Source organism: Gopherus flavomarginatus, chromosome 4 (genome assembly GCF_025201925.1).
Source record: "Gopherus flavomarginatus isolate rGopFla2 chromosome 4, rGopFla2.mat.asm, whole genome shotgun sequence".
NCBI classification, from domain to species: Eukaryota; Metazoa; Chordata; order Testudines; family Testudinidae; genus Gopherus; species Gopherus flavomarginatus.
The window spans coordinates 14,284,009-14,305,890 of record NC_066620.1 but is presented as its reverse complement, the minus strand read 5'-3'; the positions used below and the strand labels follow the sequence as shown (position 1 = coordinate 14,305,890).

The 21,882-nt window shown below is 39.9% G+C and overlaps 1 protein-coding gene across 4 annotated transcripts in view; it reads right to left on the bottom strand.

The window, feature by feature from the left end:
* MACROD2 (mono-ADP ribosylhydrolase 2) overlaps positions 1 to 21,882 on the bottom strand; it is a 1,364,702-nt gene that overhangs the window by 40,586 nt on the left and 1,302,234 nt on the right. For all 4 annotated transcript variants that reach the window (XM_050952172.1, XM_050952173.1, XM_050952171.1 and 1 more), the window contains 3 exons: positions 19,641 to 19,718; positions 18,833 to 18,907; positions 18,095 to 18,178 (listed from right to left, as the gene is read on the bottom strand). In XM_050952172.1, coding sequence (XP_050808129.1) covers positions 18,095 to 18,178; positions 18,833 to 18,907; positions 19,641 to 19,718 — 237 coding nt within the window. The remainder of the gene's footprint in view (positions 1 to 18,094; positions 18,179 to 18,832; positions 18,908 to 19,640; positions 19,719 to 21,882) is intronic.

The following is a 21,882-nucleotide window of genomic DNA, read 5'->3' as shown; positions in this document are numbered from 1 at the left end:
AAATATAAATATGCTGTTTTGTTGAAGCTGAAATGTTTTGTGAGATGTATTGGGTTCCACTAAACTTTTGTTGGAAAGAGTTTTGGGCTTAGGGTGCAAAGAGAGAAGGAGACTATAGTTAGGTATTAGGGTAGTGCAGTGGGAGAGATACGTTAAAGTCCCTGTTCTGTCTGATTAAGAGTAACCTGGCATAAAAATAAAATCCTTCTCCTTTGAATCAGGTACAGCCTGGACTGGGTCCCCTACATATCAGGACAATACTATATCCATCAAGCTATAGAGTGTCTCACACATGCCATTCGTGAACACGTTCAGCAGTTTTTATCTTCATTTCAGTGTGGAACAAAATCAAAATTTGAAATACTGAAAGTTGCCATGAAATGGGGTTGTCATCCTCCAGTCAGTTCTACGTAAATGAGCTCAGATATTCACCACATACAAGTTGGAGTAGCAATAGTAAACCAGGAGAAAGCTGGGCCCACACCCTCATATTCTGTTGAAACATTTAGCCACAAAAGGAACACCTGCTGCATGTGCTCCTAGCTGGAAAGTCCCCACATTCAGCAGTCTGCCCCTAGGTGGCCTACAATAGGCCGCCATCTCCCCATAACTCCACCATTCATCAGCAGGAGCGGCAGCAGCATGTTTTTACAGGCTGGAAGGTCTCCTGATGTCATCCTACCCTGCACCCTCAGTGGTCCTACGCAGTCCAGCACGTCCCCATGTCCTCCTTCACACCCTCATCACCTCTGTCCTCATTCTTTCTTGCCTGACCTCCATACATTTTCCTTTTCTTTTATCCCATGAACTTCACCTCTTCCTCTTCTCACCTCATACCACCTCTCCATCTTCTATAGACCTACCTCATCTAGCGCCCCTTCCTCACAAAATAGCCAACTATTTACAATGATAAAAACATACCAAACCAACTCACAAAAATTCTGCCCTTTGAAGAACTATGTGAAGCAACTGCAGGATCTTTTGTGTTATTATAACTGTGGCCTCAGTGTCTGCTTTTCCCTCCCCAGTTTTGCAGTCTTATGCTTCTAGTCTATGCTTAGCCAGCAAGTGGAACTAGGATACTGGAGCAAGTTATGTACAACTACTCCCACAACCACTGTCTCCCTCCCAAGATCTAATTTCCTCCGCTCTTCGTCTCAAGATGTATGAGTAAGGCTAAGCTTTTGTCACAGATATTTTCAGTAAAAGTCACGGACAGGTCATGGGCAAGAATGAAAAATTCACGGAAGCCAGTGACCTGTCCCTGACTTTTACTAAAAATATCTATGACAAAATGAGGAGCCTGGGCAGCTGCCGTGGGCTGGGAGCTCCAAGGGCCCCCACCACCTGTGGGGGCTCGGAGCTCCAGGGTCCTCCTCCACTAGTGGCTCTAAGCTACGGAGGTCCCCCTGCCGCTGGCAGCTGGGAGCTGCTGTGGTCTGGGGTGGTTGGGAGTTGCAGAGGTCAGGGGTGGTGGGGGTCCCCCTGCTGCCAGCAGTGACTGGGAGCTGCGGGGGCAGTGGGGAATGGTGGGGGTCCCCCCTGCTGCTGGCAGCAGCTGGGAGCTGTGGGGATTCAGGGAGTGGCGGGTCCCTCTGCTGCTGGAAGGAGCTGAGAGAGTTGGGGGGGTGGTACCCCTGCTGCTGGCAGTGGCTGAGCACTGCGGGGGTTGGGAATGGAGAGTGGCGGGGGTCCCTCCTGCTGCCCGCGGTGGCCAGGAGCTGCTAGGGGGCTCCTGCTGCCTTGGGTGGGGGTGGGGTACCCCACAGTTCCCTGCCTCCACAGGTGACAGAGGAACCTGCAGCTCTCAGCTGGCGCTAGCTGAAGTCATGGAGGTCTTTGGAAGTCACAGAATCCGTGACTTCCCTGACCTCCATGACTAAATCGCAGCCATACCTATGAACTATATACAGCTGCATGCCCTTCTTATGATAGCTGATAGCAACCACAGAACCTGCTTTATGCCAACACAATATCATGCAAAATTATTTAGAGTAACTGCTGTCAAAGTGCAATTGTCCCCTGAAAGGGAGTGGTGTCTTGTTGTTTAGCTTATTTAATCTTATATGGAAAGAAAAATCACCTTAAAGTACACTAAAACAGCTTTGTTTCACCTGTGATGCTGGCTTTATTCATATTAGCAGCACAGGGGAAAAATCCACCTTCTTTCACCTGAGAAATGTATTATTTCAGCTTATTAGTAAAGTACAGTGGAATATGTTATTGTAAGTTAAACTGCAGCATTGTCACAAACTGTGAGTATTGTCACATAGTTGCAAGTCTCCTCAATGCCAGTTAGTGCCCTAGAATCCCAACACCCCTCAGTGCCAGTTCCTGCCCCCCACAACTTTGGGAAGTAAGGCAAGGCTACTTTTTTGTGAGTTCTCAAGATTGGATTAATACCTTGCTAGTCAAACACTATTCTGAGATACTTATTCTAGTGACAATTTTTAAAATAAATTTGATTTAAAATACAATATTTTCTTAAAGAGTCAAAAGTCACTTGCCAGCTTTTCAAAGAACTATTTAGACATCTAAAAAGACTTAATTTCGACAAAATAAATCCTACTGTGCATAATACGCCAGAAGCCATAACATTTGTACCAAATTTGGAGATTCTAAAACAGAAACAGGAAGATTAGGACTATGGAAAATGGGACGAGTGGCTAGCAGCAGCCTGGCAAAAGGGTTGCTGCATTTTCTTGCAGAATTACAGATGCTGCCAGGTTTGTTTGGCATTATCTTGAGCTATTATGTTTTAGTAAGGCATCCTTGTTTGTGAAGCTGAAACACTCCTTTCCTAAGTTTCTGGAGCTTCTCATTTGCCCTCACCCCAAGGGAAGAAAACACATTCCTGTACCATTTGGTATCTAATAACACATAGAAAAGAGGTGGGATGGGCTTTTAACCAAGTTATAGGAAGATTTTTAAACTTTGTTTTTGGATCTTAATGGTGGTGGTGGTACTTCTCACTTAATGTAGATTCACGTAAACCTGTTTAACCATCACTTAAATCAGTTTAGTTTAATTCAGTAATTTACTACTACATGCTAAATGGGTCCAAGTGCATCTATGTTAAGGGGGTATCAATTATTTAACTACACAGACTTCAAATTAATTTAGTTAAGAATACAACTTTTCTAATATAGACACGCCCTAAGTATTAGGACTCTATTGCACATAGATGCACATTGGGTAAAAGTCAATATGTATTTGTATAACACCGCACTGAAACTGCTCATTAGGTTTGCTTCATTTGAGTGTGCAATCAGTTTTCTCTTTTAAAAATAAAAAAAAGTCCCTGAGATGGTATGTGGGGAAAGCCTACCTACAGAACAGGTGAGACATTTAATGAACGCTCCTCGGGTTTATTTTTTCTACATGATTTTTCTGTGGAGAATTTTGTTGTAGAAAGGAATCAAATATGAGAATTTTTTTCCCAAAAGGCAAAGAACAAACACTTTTTTTAACCCTCCTATGTTGTTCTAAGTCTCATGAATCAGCACCATCTTGCTCAATCACACCGGCTCTGGGGGAGAAGGGGGGCGAGTCAAGAGAAGAGAGGCGGAGTGAGAGGGGAGAGGCAAGGCTGGGGTGTCCAGTTTTTAGCAATTAGAAAGCTGGCAATCCTAACCCTGAAACACAAATCTTGCTGGAAAAAATGTAGCAATTTAGGTCAAATAATAGCTTTCACTGAGAAAAGCCCACATTTTCCTATAATCTAAAAGATTATTTTTTTTGTATTTACATCTAGTAATTTAATTATATCCAAATATTTATCTCTAGAGTGGCTAAATTAGTAGGTACTTAATTGTACTGATACACAACACCTGACGCCTGGATCCTCTCACTTGCCTGCACAAAGTATATAATTCAATTATATGGCAAATGTCCACAAGGCATCTGTGGTGTATCTGACATCCCACAGAAAATCTGTGCTTCACACATTTAAGCAGCTTCCTAGTGTGAGGTGTGAGAAAACAGATTTTTTTAAAAACGCTTGCCCAATTAGATAATTAGATATATGGATAATGGCTTAAGATTAATAATAAAAGTACATATGTGACTACGCAAAAACAAATGCCGTTCCATATCAAATACAAAGCAGGATGAAAATTTGTTTTTCTGTTAATTAATCTAGCTTTCATCTCAACTGCTCTGATCTGTAAATAAAGCTCACACGCTAGTTTCAAACAACTCAATAATAATAAATACCCAGCAGATTCTTATAGAGCTGGCTAGCTAATTGTATTTGCAATTTTCTGTTACTCAAGGGTGCCTACACAGCAGCTCATGATTGAAATCGGTTAAAAGCAGCTGAACTCTGACCTAGCCTGAGGGTCCTCAGTTAAATACTGCCACCTATCAAACACACACAAACACAGACAGAAACTCAGGAGGTTTTATGGCTATTCTGAAAATTAAAAATAGAAGGTGGGGAGAAGAGAGTAAGCAAATGGTCTCTGCCACCAAATAATATTGTGCTTTCTTGCAGCTATACCTAACCTTTCAGGATTTGCTTTTCAAGCTCTTTATTGAAATTGCTCAGGTCTTTAACCGATCTCTCCTGGGGGCTGAAAAGCCTTAAGCTAATTAAGCATGGCTGAGACATGCTTGATGAGATGGGAAAAAACATGAAGCTTTTGAAAGGGTGAAAAATCTCTGGCCATCTGCTAGTGGTGTTGCAAAGAGAACAATGAGGAAGAATAAAGGGGGCAGCTAGCCGGAGTGAAAAGGTACAGGATTCCTTTAATTACTGGGTCAATGAGACCATTACTGCTTGGAATGCCTGTGAAAGCCAGCAAACAAGCTTAGGAGGTTCAGCAAAAACAACAGCTCTTAGCAAAAAAACCATTTGAAAGAAAGTGCATTGGGTCAGCTTTCCCCAAGAGATGTCTGTTAATTAAAAATCATAGGTAATGTATGAGGGAGGGAAGGCCCCTTAATTGGAATTAGATTGTTGAATGGCCTCATCTCTCTCTCCTTTTATTTTGTGCTTCTCAGAGGCCCTGCAGATGGAGCTCTGTTTGAATGAATACCACATAGCCAGCCAGAGAGGAGCTTCTGTTGTACTTGGCAGTACGTGTAACACCAACAGACCCCCAGTCATTGGTGAGTGGGATCGAGCCTGGGTCCTCTGGAGCTAAATGCATGAGCCAAAAGCCATGTGGCCCTTAGCTAAAGCTGTAGAGCAAACTCATTAATCTCTCTCTAAGTGAACTCGGTGCCACTAGATGGGACAGAGTACCACACCCAGGAGGCGTGTGAGTTACATACTTCCCCTAGCTGAGGAAGCATGGCCTGAGCTTCAGAGACTTCCCAGTTGAAATCTCGGATGAGCCCCCACTTGTAACACTGACAGACCATGGTCTTCGGTGGGAGCAACTGAACCTGGAAATTCAGTGCATGAGCCTCTACTGCATAAGGTAAAAGCCAACTGCTTCTTTGCTAAGGCAGTAGAGCAGACTCATTAATTTCTAACGGATCTCTGCCACTAGCGGGGACAGACCACCACACTCAGGAGGTATGTGGGTTACATACAGGTGAACAGCCTGCATTTAGGTTTTAAATGAATGCCCCGGTGTTTGTTCAATACGGCAAACAGTGCATGTGCTACAGCCATTTAAGATCTGGTTAAGGCTCCTTTGTGTTTTCAAGTCTTTTACAATTCACTAGAGAAATGTGTAGTTTAGGGGGACACTTTCTTAACATGTAGTACTGTAAGTCCAATCTGAATTATCTTAAGTGGCATTGTCCGCCATGAACTGTGAAAATCACAATTGTGATCTAAATGAAGAACACAATAATGTTCTCTCTTCTCACAAATTATTGGTGCGAGAGTTAGGTTGACTATGGCTGCATGCTCAAGATAAGCAAGGTGCTTCTGATGCAATAAGCAGTGACCAAACCCTTGCCAAAAACCAGAATGACAGTAACTCTTTTTTAGAAATGTGAATATGTGCAGATCATCTTTTCCCCATTATTTCTGTTTGATGTAGTTAAATCATATTCTGCTGTGATCCAGTCACATTTCACAAGCTAAAGGATTAGGCAAGATCAGTGCTTGGATAGGAGACTCTTAAATATTAATTAGGAGCGGCCAGCAGTGGTAATGGCCCTCTGTTATTGTAAGGTGCTGTCTTTAGGATGAGAGATAAAAACAAGGTCCTGATTATTTGTGGTCATTAAAAATGCCATGGCAATTTTTGAAAAAAGCAATGATGTTAACCCCGAGACTGTGATCAAATTTCAATTTGCATTCCTCCATGCCAAATCACCCTTGCAGTTCTGTTTGGGAGCGGCACTCCGCATTTCATGTCTTAAACTGTTGCACATTCGTGTATTATTGTTGTTAAATAATTGTGGTGTTTGATGCCAGTGGGGGGCAGCATTTCAGAAGTTGATAATGTGATCCCTGTATAAATCAGTTTGTAAAACAATGTGGGATCCTTTAGACAGGCGTTTGTATATATCTATTTCTTATCACTATTTTCTCATGCTTATGCACTTCCAGCTGACACCTGAAGCAGAAATACAGCTAGAAAGTCTGTTCTCTCAGAATTTTAGGACCAACCATAGCAGGCAATACTAGAAATAATGTTTAAAAAACTTTTCTTGGACTACGTCCAGCCCAATGCTGCAGATCCAAGAAGGTCAGATAGTTTTAACAAGCCTGGAGAGATATGACTTTGGAAGACCAAGAGGCAGAATAAACAAAAACCACTGAGGGTACCAGTTTAGCACAACTGGACTCTAAGGGGAAGTTGTTCACTATACCCACTTACCAGTGTTTTAGAGTAGAACTGTGGTTCTCCAACTATAGGGAAGGCCTTTCAAAGGGGGCCTGGGAATATGTCAAGGGAGTCGCAAGCTATCTGCTTTTTAATGTTTTCTCAAGAGCAGAAATAAAAGGGACAGCTGGAGACCCAATGCCCCTAGGCTGACAGCCGGACCCCCACCATCTGGGTGTGGGTTCTCCTTCTCCCCTTCCCCTTCCCTCCCCAATCCCTCATGGGGAGGCAGCCCTGCCTTGGGCTCTTTCCCCTCCTCCCAATTCCCTCACCGGAAGGCAGCGAAGCTCCAGCTGTCAGTCCCGGAGCAGCAGTAACACAGAAATATGGGTGGCAATGGGTGCTAAATCTGCTGTGAAAAGTGACGACAAATATCACTTTTCACATTGCCACCCTTACTTCTGTGCTGCTGCCTTCAGAGCTGGGCCATAGCCAGCAGCTGCTGCTGTCCAGTCTGCCTTCAGAGCTGGGTGGCGGTATACGTGCTTGTGGGAGGAGGGAGGCATAAATGACTCCAGACACAAAGAAGAGGGACCTGATTAAATAAGTCTGAGGACGGCTGGTGTAGAAGAATCCCTGAGCTGGGATTTCTGCAGGCTGTACCTCACCCCATATAGGCCCCACAAGCCAGACAGTGGCCAGGTTTAATTTGGGTTAATTCCCAGCAGGGTTTTTGAAGTTCTAGCTAGGGTGGACTCCCTTAGCTGATGAAGTCAGGTGCAGCTCAACACAGCTGTGCTTAAAACAATCAAAAGAAAAGAGGAAGGAATGTGCTGACCAGGATCCAGACCAAGAAACTCTGGAGATAGAATCTCTGTCCTGGTTATGCTCTCTTGTTTGGTTTTGGATTGATGTTCACAGACTACCAAATTGCACCAAGAAAATGTGGGCAGAGACATTGCTGGCTTGTGTTATTTTGATTGAATAAGAGGCCTGTAAATAAAGTGGAAGCCCAGAGGTTTTGACTTAAGCTGGGCTTCCTGTGAACTCTTTCCAGCCATTCAGACCATGGCCCTGCCACACTGATTTGTGACCTCACACTTTTGTGATCCAGGTCAGGTGGTATTGAGGAAAGGCCTATTCTCCTTTCCCCTCAGAATCCAAAACGTTTTAACTTGTTTAACTTATTTTTTTAATTCATCTGAGAAAGGTGTAAGTGTTCATTTTTTTTACTCCAGTGAAAAAACACTGGACATATAAACATGTCTTAAGAGCTGACAGGTAAAATAGATATTGAGTGTTTTTTGAGGGGCTCCGCTAAATGCCATAAAGATGTACTTGGTCTGTTCATGTCAGCTAGCAAGCCCTGTACCTTGAGCAGGAACAGCATTTCTGTGACATATGATTATTAGAGAAACCTTACATTTCACACCAATGATTGAACACAACAGGAAAATTTTCATACCCTCAAAAGAAAAGGACTGGAGCAAAGACATCAGTGCCCAGTATTTCAGGATAAAGGCCCCACTCCATTGAAATAATAATTTAGGTGGTTTTGTGGTTCACCTTTGTGCACTAAGGCAGGCACTGGAAGTCAAAGCATTTAGGGCTGAAAATGATGGATGACTTCTAAGCACATGAGAGGAATACTCAAAAGGTTGTGAAATGTTTGAACATTGAGTTCTGTTTAGAAAGTGCTAGCTATGGAACAATTACAGTGGTGAGCATCCTGCTCAGTATAAAGTAAGGGAGGAGGAAAAAACCACACAATGCAATTCATATTTGTCTAGTGCCTTTCATACAAAAAAGATTCATAGAACATTTGGCAGCTGATTATATTCTATCTAAAGAATGTGCAAACTACGCTGGTTGCAACACAATGTGCAGGCTCTGTAGCATCTGTGAGTATGGCAGGACAGGAAGAAAGGGGTGGAGAATAGCCAAGTTTCATCAGAAAGGCTTAGCAAGTTGGTTCTGATAGTTTTAATAGAGGGAAAGGTTTGAAAATGGTACTTGCAGAGAGAGATAATGAACACTTCTGATGACTCTACTGACCCCCTGGGAGAGGGAGTGGATCCCACAGAGTCATGCAGTTGCAGCCTGTGTGTGTGTGTAAGGAGAATGAGTGTGTGTGTGTGTGTGTGTGTGTGTGTGTGTGTGTGTGTGTGTGTGGAGAAAGAATGAGAGATGCACTTCAAACCCTGGTCCCCTACCCTTGCTGGCAGATTACTCCAATAACTGGAAACAGCGTTATGATAGGTTTCTTCCCTAGGACTAGGGCACAAGCTTACTGATGGTGACCTCACACTCATCTTGAGGTGAAATTTGATGAGAGGCAACCAAGGGCAGGGAAGCTGTTCCAGATGGTGAGGTCTGTATGACTGAATGCTCAATTGTATAAAGAAAAGGTGAGGGGACAGAAAGTCACCTATTGGAAAAGTATGAGTAACAGGCAGAAAAACAGACAGAAGTGGGCTCAAAGAAATGAGGAGAGGACACTACAGAGCTGAGTGAGGAGATGATATTTTCACTACTTCCCTTGCTTGGGGTTTCTATGGGTTAGAGACCATTTTAGTTTCTATCAGGTTGCCACAGGAGCCCTGCTTCCAGAGACTGCAGCAGAAATGTGCTAAATCAGCGCATTCCCCAGCTTAGTTGCTCTGGTCACATCTCCTCAGCTAGAACTGCTCATTCTTTGGATAGTGCTGGCCCTGTCCCCATCAATCTCTGTGAAAGGGAGGTTGTGCCTGCTTTGTGACACCACAACTTGGGGCTGTGCAGAAGCAGGCATAAACTACAGGAGAATCTGGCCCTCAGTCTTTAAAGAGAGGAGCCTGGGACAGAAAAAATTGCAGAGCTGGGGAAGGGGACAGAATCACGGTTAACCCTAGTGGGAGAGGAGAGAGCAGGGTTAAAAAAAAAAGGAAGGGTTGACTGAGAGAATATTTTTAAGACAGCTCATCCCACAACTGCATTACTCTTAAGGAACACTTTCTTGTTCTACACTTGAGACAAAAGAGACCCATCCAGTCTTCCCCCTCCACTGCTTGCTTTCCTCCATCTATTCCCCAGTTTCTGGGTCTTCTAGAGGTGTACTTATGAAAGCTTCCTACAGAATTTATTTAAATTAATATTGAATATTCATTAGCGATATAGGGTCTTGCACCTTTTGTGGTCATTAATATTTGTGCAAGGTACATGTAAAATGCTACCACCACTTGCACGGCATATAGAATTCTAATTTGGTAGCACTTTACTCCCACTTTACACAGGTTTAAATGATTACACAAGATGTAAGGCAGTGAAGAAGCAGTTATAGATTCCTCTTAACGCCATTTATAGAGATAGCTGAGTTGGACCCAATGCCTGTAAAACCATTCCCTGTCCTGGACTAATTCTATCAATGTGATTCACTAAAAATAACCTGAACTCTCACTTGTTGAGTGTTAAGACACACAAAAATATACACATGCTGGACCAAATTCTTCCCCGATGTGACTTCCCGGATATATCACAATGAAATTACACCAGGAATTAGTGTGCCATTTTGGATCTATTTTAATATGCACATTAAATTCTTGTTATCATTTATAGGAGTTAAACTCACAATTCAGTGGAAAGAATAGACTCCTATATAATAAGTTTGTTGTTTTTGTGTAAAAAAGTAGTGTCATATTTTTCAGGTGTTCAAGCTAATTTCTAGATGTGTTATTAACCATGCAGTCCCTATTTCTAGGGGGAAATTTTTTTCTAAGATAAATTTATAAAACTTTCCTGTAGTATTTTCACTATGTACTTGGATGCCATTTGATATCTTTTGAAACAAGTATGTGTTTCAGTTGCATGAGCTACTGTTGATTCTCTGGAGATTTCCGCTAAACCCAAAGACCAGCAATCTTTAACACAATGTGAAATATGGATTCCATGATCTACCCAATTTTTTTATGTTAAAAGGGCATTATCACTGTCTTAAAGCTATTTAAACCATGTATGTCACAAGTACAAAACATCTAACATCATGAAATAATATCATAAACATATCAAGTTAAAATGACTTCATATCATCTGCTTTTCAGTGGGGTTTCATATAGTTTTATATATTTATTGGCACTATTATTGTGGTAAATATCTTGAAAAATATCCAATTTCTCATTCGGGTTCTCTGAGATTCTTTTCGTTGGAAGATTCCTGAACAGTTATTTTATTAGATTTAATGTTGAATGTGTTTCTATTCAGGACAAAAAATTAGTTAATTGAACAAAGCAAAAGCCACATTTCAAAAAATTTTCAGAATAAACAGTTTCTTTTAAGTGGAGAATAAATGGCTAATTCATTTTTATAGCATTTCTGTACTGCTTGCTGGCGATAAAATGAAGAAAACAATCAAACACTTTAAACTATAAACTTTAAACTGCCATAAATGTAAAAAATATTTGCTTGTCTTCTTTCTTTTTCGTTCCCTACCATCAAAGCAGATGTCATAAAATGACTGTGGAAAAATGTTTAAGCAGCAAGATTCCCTAATGGTTTCTATTTTTATTAGAAAAGCACATTGAAAGATGGAATCCTCCCAGTGAAAGAAATGAAAAATAATTAAAATTTAAAACAGAGCTTGCACCACCTGTTCTTTACATATACTCATTCTAGCCGAAGGGTATCTGATATAGGGAGAATAATGAAAAGAAACAGAAATTCTTTCAGTTATGAGAAGAATATCACATTATTCTCTCCTAGAGGGTTGTAACTGCTGTCCAAACTGGGCCATAGACAGAGTAATAACCAGACCTGCTGTTAATGTACAACATAGCTGATGATTCCTGTAGATTAGCTATGATTTTGGAATCTTGTAGTAGTTAGTAGTCTGTTTCACTGTGATGACACAGTACTTCACTGTCATTGATTCATATATTGATACTACTATAATTTTAGTGATACAGAGCAGCTACGGTCTTTGTAAAGCCTCACATACCACTATCTGTGTTTAGGTTCTTCAGCAAGGCCATAGAATATGTAGCAGAATTACTTGGGGAGGAGGGGAGCTACTGCTGACTTTCCTTTTTTAGTTGCTGCAGAGTCCAGAATAGAATCCTGTAACCTGCAGAACTAACAGACTTTATAAAGCAACTCATGAATACATCACCCTCAGCCATTCAAGGATTCTATACAAACCTACCAGAATGTCAAATCTATGGGAAACATTTCTCCTAATCTCATAAAAATTGAGTTACTGTACGGTCTTTGTCAGCAATGACAATAATGGGGAAAATGAAACAACACTACATTTTTACCTCAGCTATGGTTCCTCCAAAAGAGAGGAGAGATATTCACTGAAGGTAAAGATCGAATAGTCGACCTATTCATTGGATACTGAAATTTCACTTTATAAGTTCTTTAACTAGCTCATATCACAAACACAATACATTCACTTTAAACTATTTTAAAAAGTTGTCTAGAAAAATAACAGTACAGAAAATGATTCATGTTGTAAACTTGTAAGTAGTCTCGGGGGTACACACTGCATGGATTTCTACTGAGACCTTTGTTTTCAACACACCTCCAGCCACTTCCAGCATTTCTGCTCTTCTGATAATCCACTTCTCCATATGGCTTGGAATCAGACCATTGCAAAATATGCAGTACAAGACTGAACCCTCAATTCACCTGTTTTTGATTGCACAGAATTTCTCTCTGCATGCAAAATGTTCAAAGCTGGGGATATTTTTTTGTTTGTTTTCTGGATAGCGGCAGAATTCTGTGCTACATTTCAAATTTAGGGCTAGATTGTGTTTATACAACCAGTCCTGTTTAAGAGTCAATGTGTAGCGCTGCTGCCCTGGGAACACTTTACCCTAAGCCACACTTACTTAGCTGCTTCCTCCTTGCTCCTGGGGGTATTATCCACTACTGCTTTGTATCAGCAGAAGATTGTCAGACCCACATCATCTTGGATTACAAAGGAATAAAAACATATGAGGTCTTTAAACCCTTATGCATCAGGACATAACTGATGGGGCTTAGGAACAAACTTCTCCCATGGAAAGGCTAAAGCACTTCATCTGAAGTAGCTGGCATTGGCTGCTGTCGAAGATTAGACAAACCAATGGTCCGATTCAGCACAGCAATCCCTTTGTTCCTAGTGTAACCCAGGCCTGCTTGATATGGCATTTTGTCACCCTCTAGAGGCACCTAGCTAGAGATTGATGAGTCTGCTACAGCCTTAGCTAAGAGAGATGTGGCTTTTAGCTCATGCAGTATACTCATATATTAAGCTTCAAAAGTCCCAGGTTTGACCCTGTCCGCTGACGACCGGGTCTGTCAACGTTACACTAGGACAACTCAATAGACACATATGGAGTTTCTAATTTAAGATATTTTAGACACATGAAATTCCAAAATAGATTAGATTTTTCGAAAAAACAAAGAACTTCTAGTTTTTAAAATCTCGCCTCTCCACATGTCTTGTCCATTTCAGCTCTTTGGAGAAGGTGTTGGAGGTGAGGAGAAATTGGGTTTATAAAAAAGCTAGTTACAACTACAGTGGCTCCATAATAAAGATGTCAGTCTTGTTTCAAATCTTTCTGAGATTTATTTTGTTTATCATTGCAAACAATGACGCTGCAAAGAATTTATGACTTCTGTCAATATCTTCAAATATATGTGAAAATCCTTGAAGCAAGTATATATCAGAAAAACTGAGACATTTTCCTCACCAGATTTCAAGGATATATAACTTTCTCAAAGTTTATACCATTCATTTCTAAAGAATTTATGGTTGAAAGACCTGGAATTCAGCTGTTCAAATGAAGAATGGATCAAATGATGGATAAGCAGTTACTGGTAGATATACTGGCAGCTTTGCATCAAAATTATAGGTAGGACACTTAATATGTGTTAGCCTCTATGTGGATTCATTACAGCACTTCAAAAAGTGCCCTTCAGTGGTGGGTTGTGTCTGACTATTCAGTGAAGTTCTACTTCTGCTCTTTTGCAGACCCCACACAGGAAAGTAAACATTTGTACTATATAGTGTAGGCAGTGAGCAGCTACCCGAATTGGATCCTTCATTTATAAGAGTTATTTCATTAAATTAGCAGCTGTGCATTGTGCACATGGGAGTGGAAAGCACAGTTATTTTACTCTGAATTTACTTTCTCACTTTTCTGAGAGACGCAACATCACAGGTGTCACAGTAGTAGGACTTCTACTGAGGATATTCACCTCAAACTGAGAAGGTGATGTTGGGAAAATGGCACTGGTTTCCAGACTAGAACAAAAAGACAGTAATCTCCGACAGAACTGCTCTGACAAAAGAGGAGATTACAAACATGTTTTTGAGCTATCCAAAACTCCAATAATTGTAGGGTAATATCATGGTGGCAATAAGAAAACATACAATATTCAACTCTACATACAGAAAAGGGGCACAATAGTCAAATAATGGATACTTCTGTTCACATAATACTGTCCTCCAAGGGGTAGAGCAGGCTCTAAGGGTGACAGATGAGATAAATCATTGATCCAATATCTTTATATAAGGAGAGACTGAGTACGTACGTGGGGAGAGTAGGCTCAGAGCGAGGAACAGTTATATATACATCCAAGTAATGAGACTTTTGTTTTCATTTGTTATACATTATTAGCCCTGTAAAAAAACTGAGCTGATTCAAAATGCCACTAAAGCCTGCACGTTCATCCATTACAAAAGGATGGCAACATTTCCAAGAGTATATATAAGAATTGCCAAATTGAAAATTAAAAGCATTTGTATGGCATTTCCCATATGTCCTAGTTGGTCAGCGATCATAAAAAGATTTGAGATTGTTCCCCAATCTTATGAGAAATGCAGGTTTTCTTTATTGTTTTGTAGACTAGAATTGAGTGGATACTAATACCTGAAAAAAAGTTACTCTAGAATGCATCTTGCTTTGTCTCTCTTTTTCTTTCCTTGTTCCCAAGTAATATATTAACTTTTAAAGTATGAAAAAAGATACCTCTGTAATATGAACCTTGATTTTTATCAGTGTTTCCAAAAAAACATATTTTTGTAGAACACACCAAGTGTTTTTCATTGTAAAATACATTGAGAGAATCCAAGCTTGCACTACAAAATATAAATGCACCAGGTTTAACATGCAAAATATTCAACCTCAACCAATAAAATATATCTTAATATATGGGATGGAAATGAAAGATCTCATTTTTATATAGTATCAGAAATGTACCCAAAGAAAAAATGTATGTGTTTGGCTGCATCACCGCAGAAACCTAGGTTCACCCCCATGGGCACATGGAAGTGCAAGCTGTTGGCTCAGCCCAGGGAAAGGCAAATGGCATTTCAACCTGCCAGCCCCTTAGCATTCTGGCACAGGATGGCAACACTAGTTTCTGCCTAGGGTTCCATAATAGACTTGTCAGCAGACATTGTTGAAGGCATGCACTGATTCAATGCTGCTTCACCCAGCCATCTGGGACATGCCCTTTCTCTGGCCTTGTCTACACTACAGGGGTAAGTGGACCTAGGTTATGCAGCTGGAGTTGATGTAGCTTAGGTCAACTTACTGCGGTGTCTACACTGCGCTGGGTTGATGGGAGATGCTCTCCCATTGACTTACCTTATGCTTCTCGTTCTGGTAGAGTGCTGGAGTTGACAGGAGAGCGATCTGCGGTCGATTTGCTGGGTCTTCACTAGACCCGCTAAATCGACCTCGATTGCTGCAGCATCAATCCACAGTAAGCGTAGACATGTCCTCTCACTAGTGGCCATCATGTTTCAGGTTGTGGTGGCTATCAGTGGAAGTGAGGCTGAGTATGCAGAAACCCTTCCACCAGAGTTTGCACTGGCAAGGGGAATCTGACCCATATTATCCATCTAGCGGGTCCTATACCTCCACTGATGGATGTGGAATGGTCACAGACAACTCCCATTAATCCAATCACTCCTCTTAGGGTGACACGGTACATAAAATCCCTCTGAGTTGAGCCTAATATCTCAGCCTAGTCCTAAAATGGAACTGACATTGAGCAGACAAGGATGGCATTTTGCACTTCTTTAAATTGGAATACACATGTCGTTTTACCACGGATCAAAAGTACAATTTTTATATCAAACCAAAGTAGTATGACTGAATTTTATTTCATTGGAATAACACCCTAGTATTATCTTCTTTTTCAGTGTTGCTTGTCTAAAATATGTTGTTTTGTTCTACTTCCAATGTACTGCAGGTGCTGCTGGAAAACATTTAACTGAATTAGTTTACGAGGCAGCTCTGTGTTTAGATGAGACACTGTTATATATAAAATCTCTTATTTATGCCAGGTGAACTCTTGCCATTAGATGTCTCTCTGGGACATATTCATTGTACTATTTTATCTGCATCAACTGTTGTTCAATTCCCCACCCAACTTTCCTTTCAAGATCCATCTTACAAGCTGACTAACTTTGAAACCTAATGTTGTAGCATCTGTGCACATCAAACCTGAAAGCAGCTTACAACATGTGTTGTGAAATTATCTACACATTTTTATACTCATTAGAATGAAATAAAACAAGGGGAAAGCCTTATTTTCCTTCCCTTGTCTGGATTTTTAAAAAGCATAGATTTATTTCCCCAGCCTGAGGTATTTTAAAGGAGGGTGCATTTCAAAACAAACTATAAGAAACATGTATAGGTTTATCCAAATGCAGTTTATCCCATGTGTAGAATCAACACAGTACTTCCTCCTGTTATGGGCCCCATCCAAAACCCACTCAAGTTAATGGGTGTCTTTCCATGAACGTCAATGAACTTTGGATATGCAAGTATCATTAATACACCTGAACCACAATGCTCTGAAATGTTCAGAAAGACCCGTTAACTTAGTTGATCCCAGAACCTTTTAAATAAGGGACAGGAAAAGTCCCAAGAACACCTCTTTTCTGACATTACCTTCCTTAATACTGCATATTTTAATACTAGGTAGAACAGATGGTGAAATCTAATCTATCCACTGAGAGCTAAATGACAGTCACTCGCTGTAGGGGACAATAAAGTATTAAAGAGAAGGAAATGTACAAATATGAAAGTACACTTTGTGCAAAAGTTGCTTTTGATGAGGCATAAAATAAAATGTAAATAATTTCTATTAGGAAGAAACTAACATAATAGCTCTGGTATTTGCAAATTTGAATGAGTCCATATTATAAAACCTGGATTTGCAGTTGAAAGAGAGGAGTACCATTTACCTGGATTTGAAGTAAGTATTATATTGATTACATTATCACTGTCAGTAATAAAACACAACACCAATACCATTAACATTACTTGTAATAAAGAGGTGTCTGATTAGTATCAACTTGGATTTGCATTAAAAAAGGAGAGAGAGAGAAGATGCTGTTAAGCTGGCTATAAGCAGAGAAGTGTAACCTGGGGTTGCAATGAAGAAAAACGTCAATACTTTTGCAACTAAGTGGGTTTGCAGCTAAGTCAGTATCAATGTCCTTGGCAAAAGGAGTTCATCATTAGGAAGATCTAGTTAGTATTGACCCAGATTTCCAGCAAATATTGTGTCTGGGTTTTAATATGAAGCTGTAATTGATCTATATGTTCTACCAAGGAAGGTCATATAATTGCATTTGCTTTACAATTAGAGAATTATTTACATAATGCATTGCTTTTTTATGTGAGCATGACTTTTATAAATGATTGGCTGGATGTAGGGGTCCCACAAGAATTCCTAAAACTCTAAAAACTGAACTTCTGTGTTTCTTAACAAAAGAATAAATGGTGATTTAAATACTGTACTCTCGGACAAGATTACTGCTTCAGCAAGACTCTATGTGTGTGTGTTCCAAATGTTGGTTTCTTTACTAGAATTACTAGCCTCAGTTCATTACTTGTTAAATCTCTATTTATGACCTCATAAATCATTTAAATATCCAGTTATTGCAACTACACTCAGTACTGTACTTCCAATGAATTTAAGAAAAAGGACACTTAAATATAGATAAACTGCTTCTTTAATCAGCAGTTTTTGAAGGTAAATGTAAAAAACCCACAATAAACAGCTTGTGTGTTTATTTCAAAGCCATTTTGAAACTTGAGTATATCACTTTCCTGCCCCTTATGTTTTCTTGTGTGGCTTCCAACCAAATACATAACAACATTTTAACGCCACCTGGAAAAAAAGACTTAAAACATCATCTTCATTTGCTATCTCTGTGTTTCTTTCATTTAAGAAAATTGTTGTAGTGGTTAATTTTGCTGTAGTAAAACAAAAAATAGCTGTGTGCTTACCAACACAAACACAGCTTTCAAGAGAACTTGGATTCCATGCAGCAGCCTTCTTCAAATCTCTGCCTACCTCTAATGTATAGAAAGTCTTACCTGTCTCCTCTTCTTTATTTTCATCTACTATAGGAGTCATTGGTTTCTCAACTTTGATTGCATCCTCTTTATTTGCCAGGGGCTCTGAATAGGATGTGATGGGAAACAGAAGTTAGGCAGTTTGTTGTTCAGAACTCATGCTGAATAAAATGATTAATATATGCTACAGTGGTCATCACTGAAAACATCAGCATAGACCCAGATTGTAGAATCCTTCTCATACTGCTGAGTATTCATGTAAGCAGTGCCAGTGAGGCTGAGGGATTATTCCTGTGAACATTGGTTCGATCCTGCAAGGGGCACTCTGACCCCACCCCAGTAAAGCACATGCTTCACTTAAGCTTAACTAGTCCCACTGAAATCAAATGCTTATAGGTAGGCATGTGCTTAAATATTTTGCTGGACTAGTGCCAGACCGTCCATCACCTGGCATGATAGGGACCTAAGTGCTCACTGTCATGGGTAGGGGTTGCACAATCTAGCCCTTAATTTTTCACTTTTACAGTGGATGCCATTAAAAAGTCAGCATTCACCACCAAGAGCTACTGAAGATACCACTGTTATTTCTTATTCTGAGCCAAATTTGGATCTAGCATAAGGAAGGGCAATTCAATGAATGTGGCCTTCTAGGTATAGAGAAATAACTGTGGTACCTCAAGTGCCATAGCAGAGCTTCTGTTGATAATTAGTCAAGAGTCACTGTTATCTAACTCATTGTTTAGATAGCATTTTTCATACCTTCTGTCTCCATGCAGGAGCTCTGGGAATCTGTCTGAGTTTTCATTTCATCAGTTGTGGAAACATCCTGTGGTCCTGTTAACATCAAAGATTGGAAATAACATCAATGGGATACTTATGTGAATACAGAAGATAGAACACTAAAACTGGGTACAAAACCAATATACAGCATATTTCTCTGAAGCCAGCTTGCCTGCTTGCTTGCTTTCTAATTAGCAATTATAACATTGGGGTCACTTTATAAAAGTTAAAAACAAATAGCTTTAAAAGGTATTAAAGTTCTCCCCAGTATTAGTATTTAGAATGAAGTAGTAGTCAAAATAGACCACACTTAATGAAAACTCTGGACTATTGTGTTCTGTTTTTTGTGAGCATACTGATTTTGATGGTTCAACCACGATGAATTGTCTATCATTTGGGAGCTCTGAAACTTTCTCTGACAAAGATTTTTGGCTGTCACCAGAGTATGAACTAGCAGCTGTTTCAAACCACCTGTACTTGACACTCAAGTTACATATAGCAATGAAACCAATATAGCAGGCTTCTGGTAACAAAAACATAATGCTCTGAGGTGACCCAGAATCAACATGGCTAAAATAAAGTATTTGGAGGCCTGTTTCTTTTTCGGTAACATTAGAGACTACAGTATCAAGACTGATTGGCATACATCATCTACTAGTTATATAATAGACATTTTTCTGAGGCAACAAAGGTCACAGGTGAAAAAGTTGAATGCTATAATTAAAACAACTTAGATTCCAATTGATTCACTATTTGCATCTTAAAGAATTTCAACAGGTAACTTTACCTTCATCTTGATCTTCTTCACACATTGCATGATGTGCTGGGTCATTCTCTTGTGTGGCTTTGGAATCCTTTGAGGAATCTGATAAAAACAACAAACAAAAAAACCTTGTAGTTGTTTTCTGGTGGCAAAATCTGAAAACTACTTAGGACACCTGAATCCAGCACTTAAAAATACCGGATTCATATTTGGTATTAAATTACTCTGACAGAATTTCTTTTTGTTTAAACATAATATTAAATATAATTAAAAACATAGCACAGATGTAAATTGCTCAAATTAATTTCAGAAACTGTACAGTTATTAAGTGTTACATGGTCTGCATTACTGACTTCTAATAAGGAGCTAAGTGTAAAGAAAATATAAGAAAATCAGCATGGAATCAGACAATTAATTTCTAAAGAGCTAAATAATACAAAGGTATGGCCAATAACAGGAAAAATAACCCACCTACTTGATTAACTATATTATTCATTTCTTTGCAATAGCAGTATTGTAACATGACAGACCCTGGTCGCCAGTGGGCAGGATTGAACTGGGGACCTCTGGAGCTTAGTACCAGAGCCTCTACTGCATGAGCTAAAAGCAATATGGCTATTAGCGAAGGCTGAAGAGCAGACTCGTTAATCTCTCTCTCTAAGTGGTCTTGGTGCCACTCGATAGGCCAGAACACCACACCCAGGAGGTGTGTGGGTTACAGGAGCACTTTTCAGGTGTGGATCCCAAAGCACTTTAAAAACATTAACCCCTGTCATATCTTAGGTGAACTCGTAGTCCTGTTAAAGTCAATGGTAAAAGTCCTGTTAACATCAGTGGTCCCAGACTTCACTCCTGATGATAATGATGTTAGTACACTTGCTTAGTACATGAGGAAATTGAGACCCAGACTAGCTAAGTGAATTGTCCAAGATCGTACACTGAGCCAGTGTCAAAAGAACAACTAGACCAAGAGTCTGAACTCCCATTCTTCTGCACTAGCTGCCGATCTAATTAACATACAAATAGCGCATAATGTTAAAAGATATGAAGGAAAATGTTTGGCAATACAGACCACACCGTTACTGTGTCATTTATAGTGGTGAAAATAACATTATAGAACTATATGGTGATATATTGTTCAACTGGGCCCATAAAGTCTATGTTTTTATATTCCACCCATCGCCGAGACATTTGGGGAATCATTATCTGCACAGCTTTGCATTTGACCCTTTTTAGCACAGGCCACAGAGACAAAAGTGAATGGAAGTTTTCCAAACTTTAGGGATAAATACTCCTCTTGAGATAATAATAATGCCAGTGATCACTATAAGAAGAGGGGATGTGTGCATATGTATCAAGAGGAGAACATATCTCAAAGTTGTGCCAGTTGGTAAAACTGGCCCATGCTGACAGATTCCTACAAGGAAACTTAACGAGTAGAGTTATGAAAAAAAATGTTTATATATTAGAGCACCACTTCCACACATTTCCTTCTTCTAAAATAGCACAGAGTGCCACCATAGAACGCTGTTCCTTAAACCTGCCGAGAACAATCTTTGATGGATAAGTGAGAAACCTGGGTAGTTAACATCTGATCTAAATTTAATAATCTGCAGAGCAGGTATGCACTGAAAGTGTGTGGCTTTAATTAACTGCAAATAATTCCCCAAGGCAAATATTTAATTACCTGCACAGCTTCTCATTTCATTCATAGAATGACAGTAAGTTTGGAAGTAGAATGGAACATGTATAGATTTTTCAAATTAGCTCACTGGTGTAAAATCTGTCCAAACTAGTCCTTGTTGAACTTTTTTGTTTGTTTTAGTTTGGACTTAAACTGCTACATATTGATATCAGCTGGACTGCAGTTTGTGGTCTCCTTTCATATCAGGACTGCACATTTTGCTATGATTTAAATGGGATTATTCAGTTCAACCTGAGCCAAGAGCTAGAATAAATTAGAATGTCATCAGATGATAACTTTAATCAAAATATGAGTACTTCACAATTAAAGCATCTCTCCAGTAATTGGGGGTGACAATACAAATCTACATGGAAATTGTCAAAGTTTACACCAAAGTGTAATCACACTGCGCTAAATACTAGCCCCACTAAAGTAAATGACAAAAACATCAAGAGTACCAGGCTTTCATCCACTGTCACTGTGTTTGTTTATGATCAGGACATGTAGCATTATCGTCTAAGGGTATGTCTATACTACCCGCCAGACTGGTGGATAGTGTTCAATGTATCGAGGATCGATTTA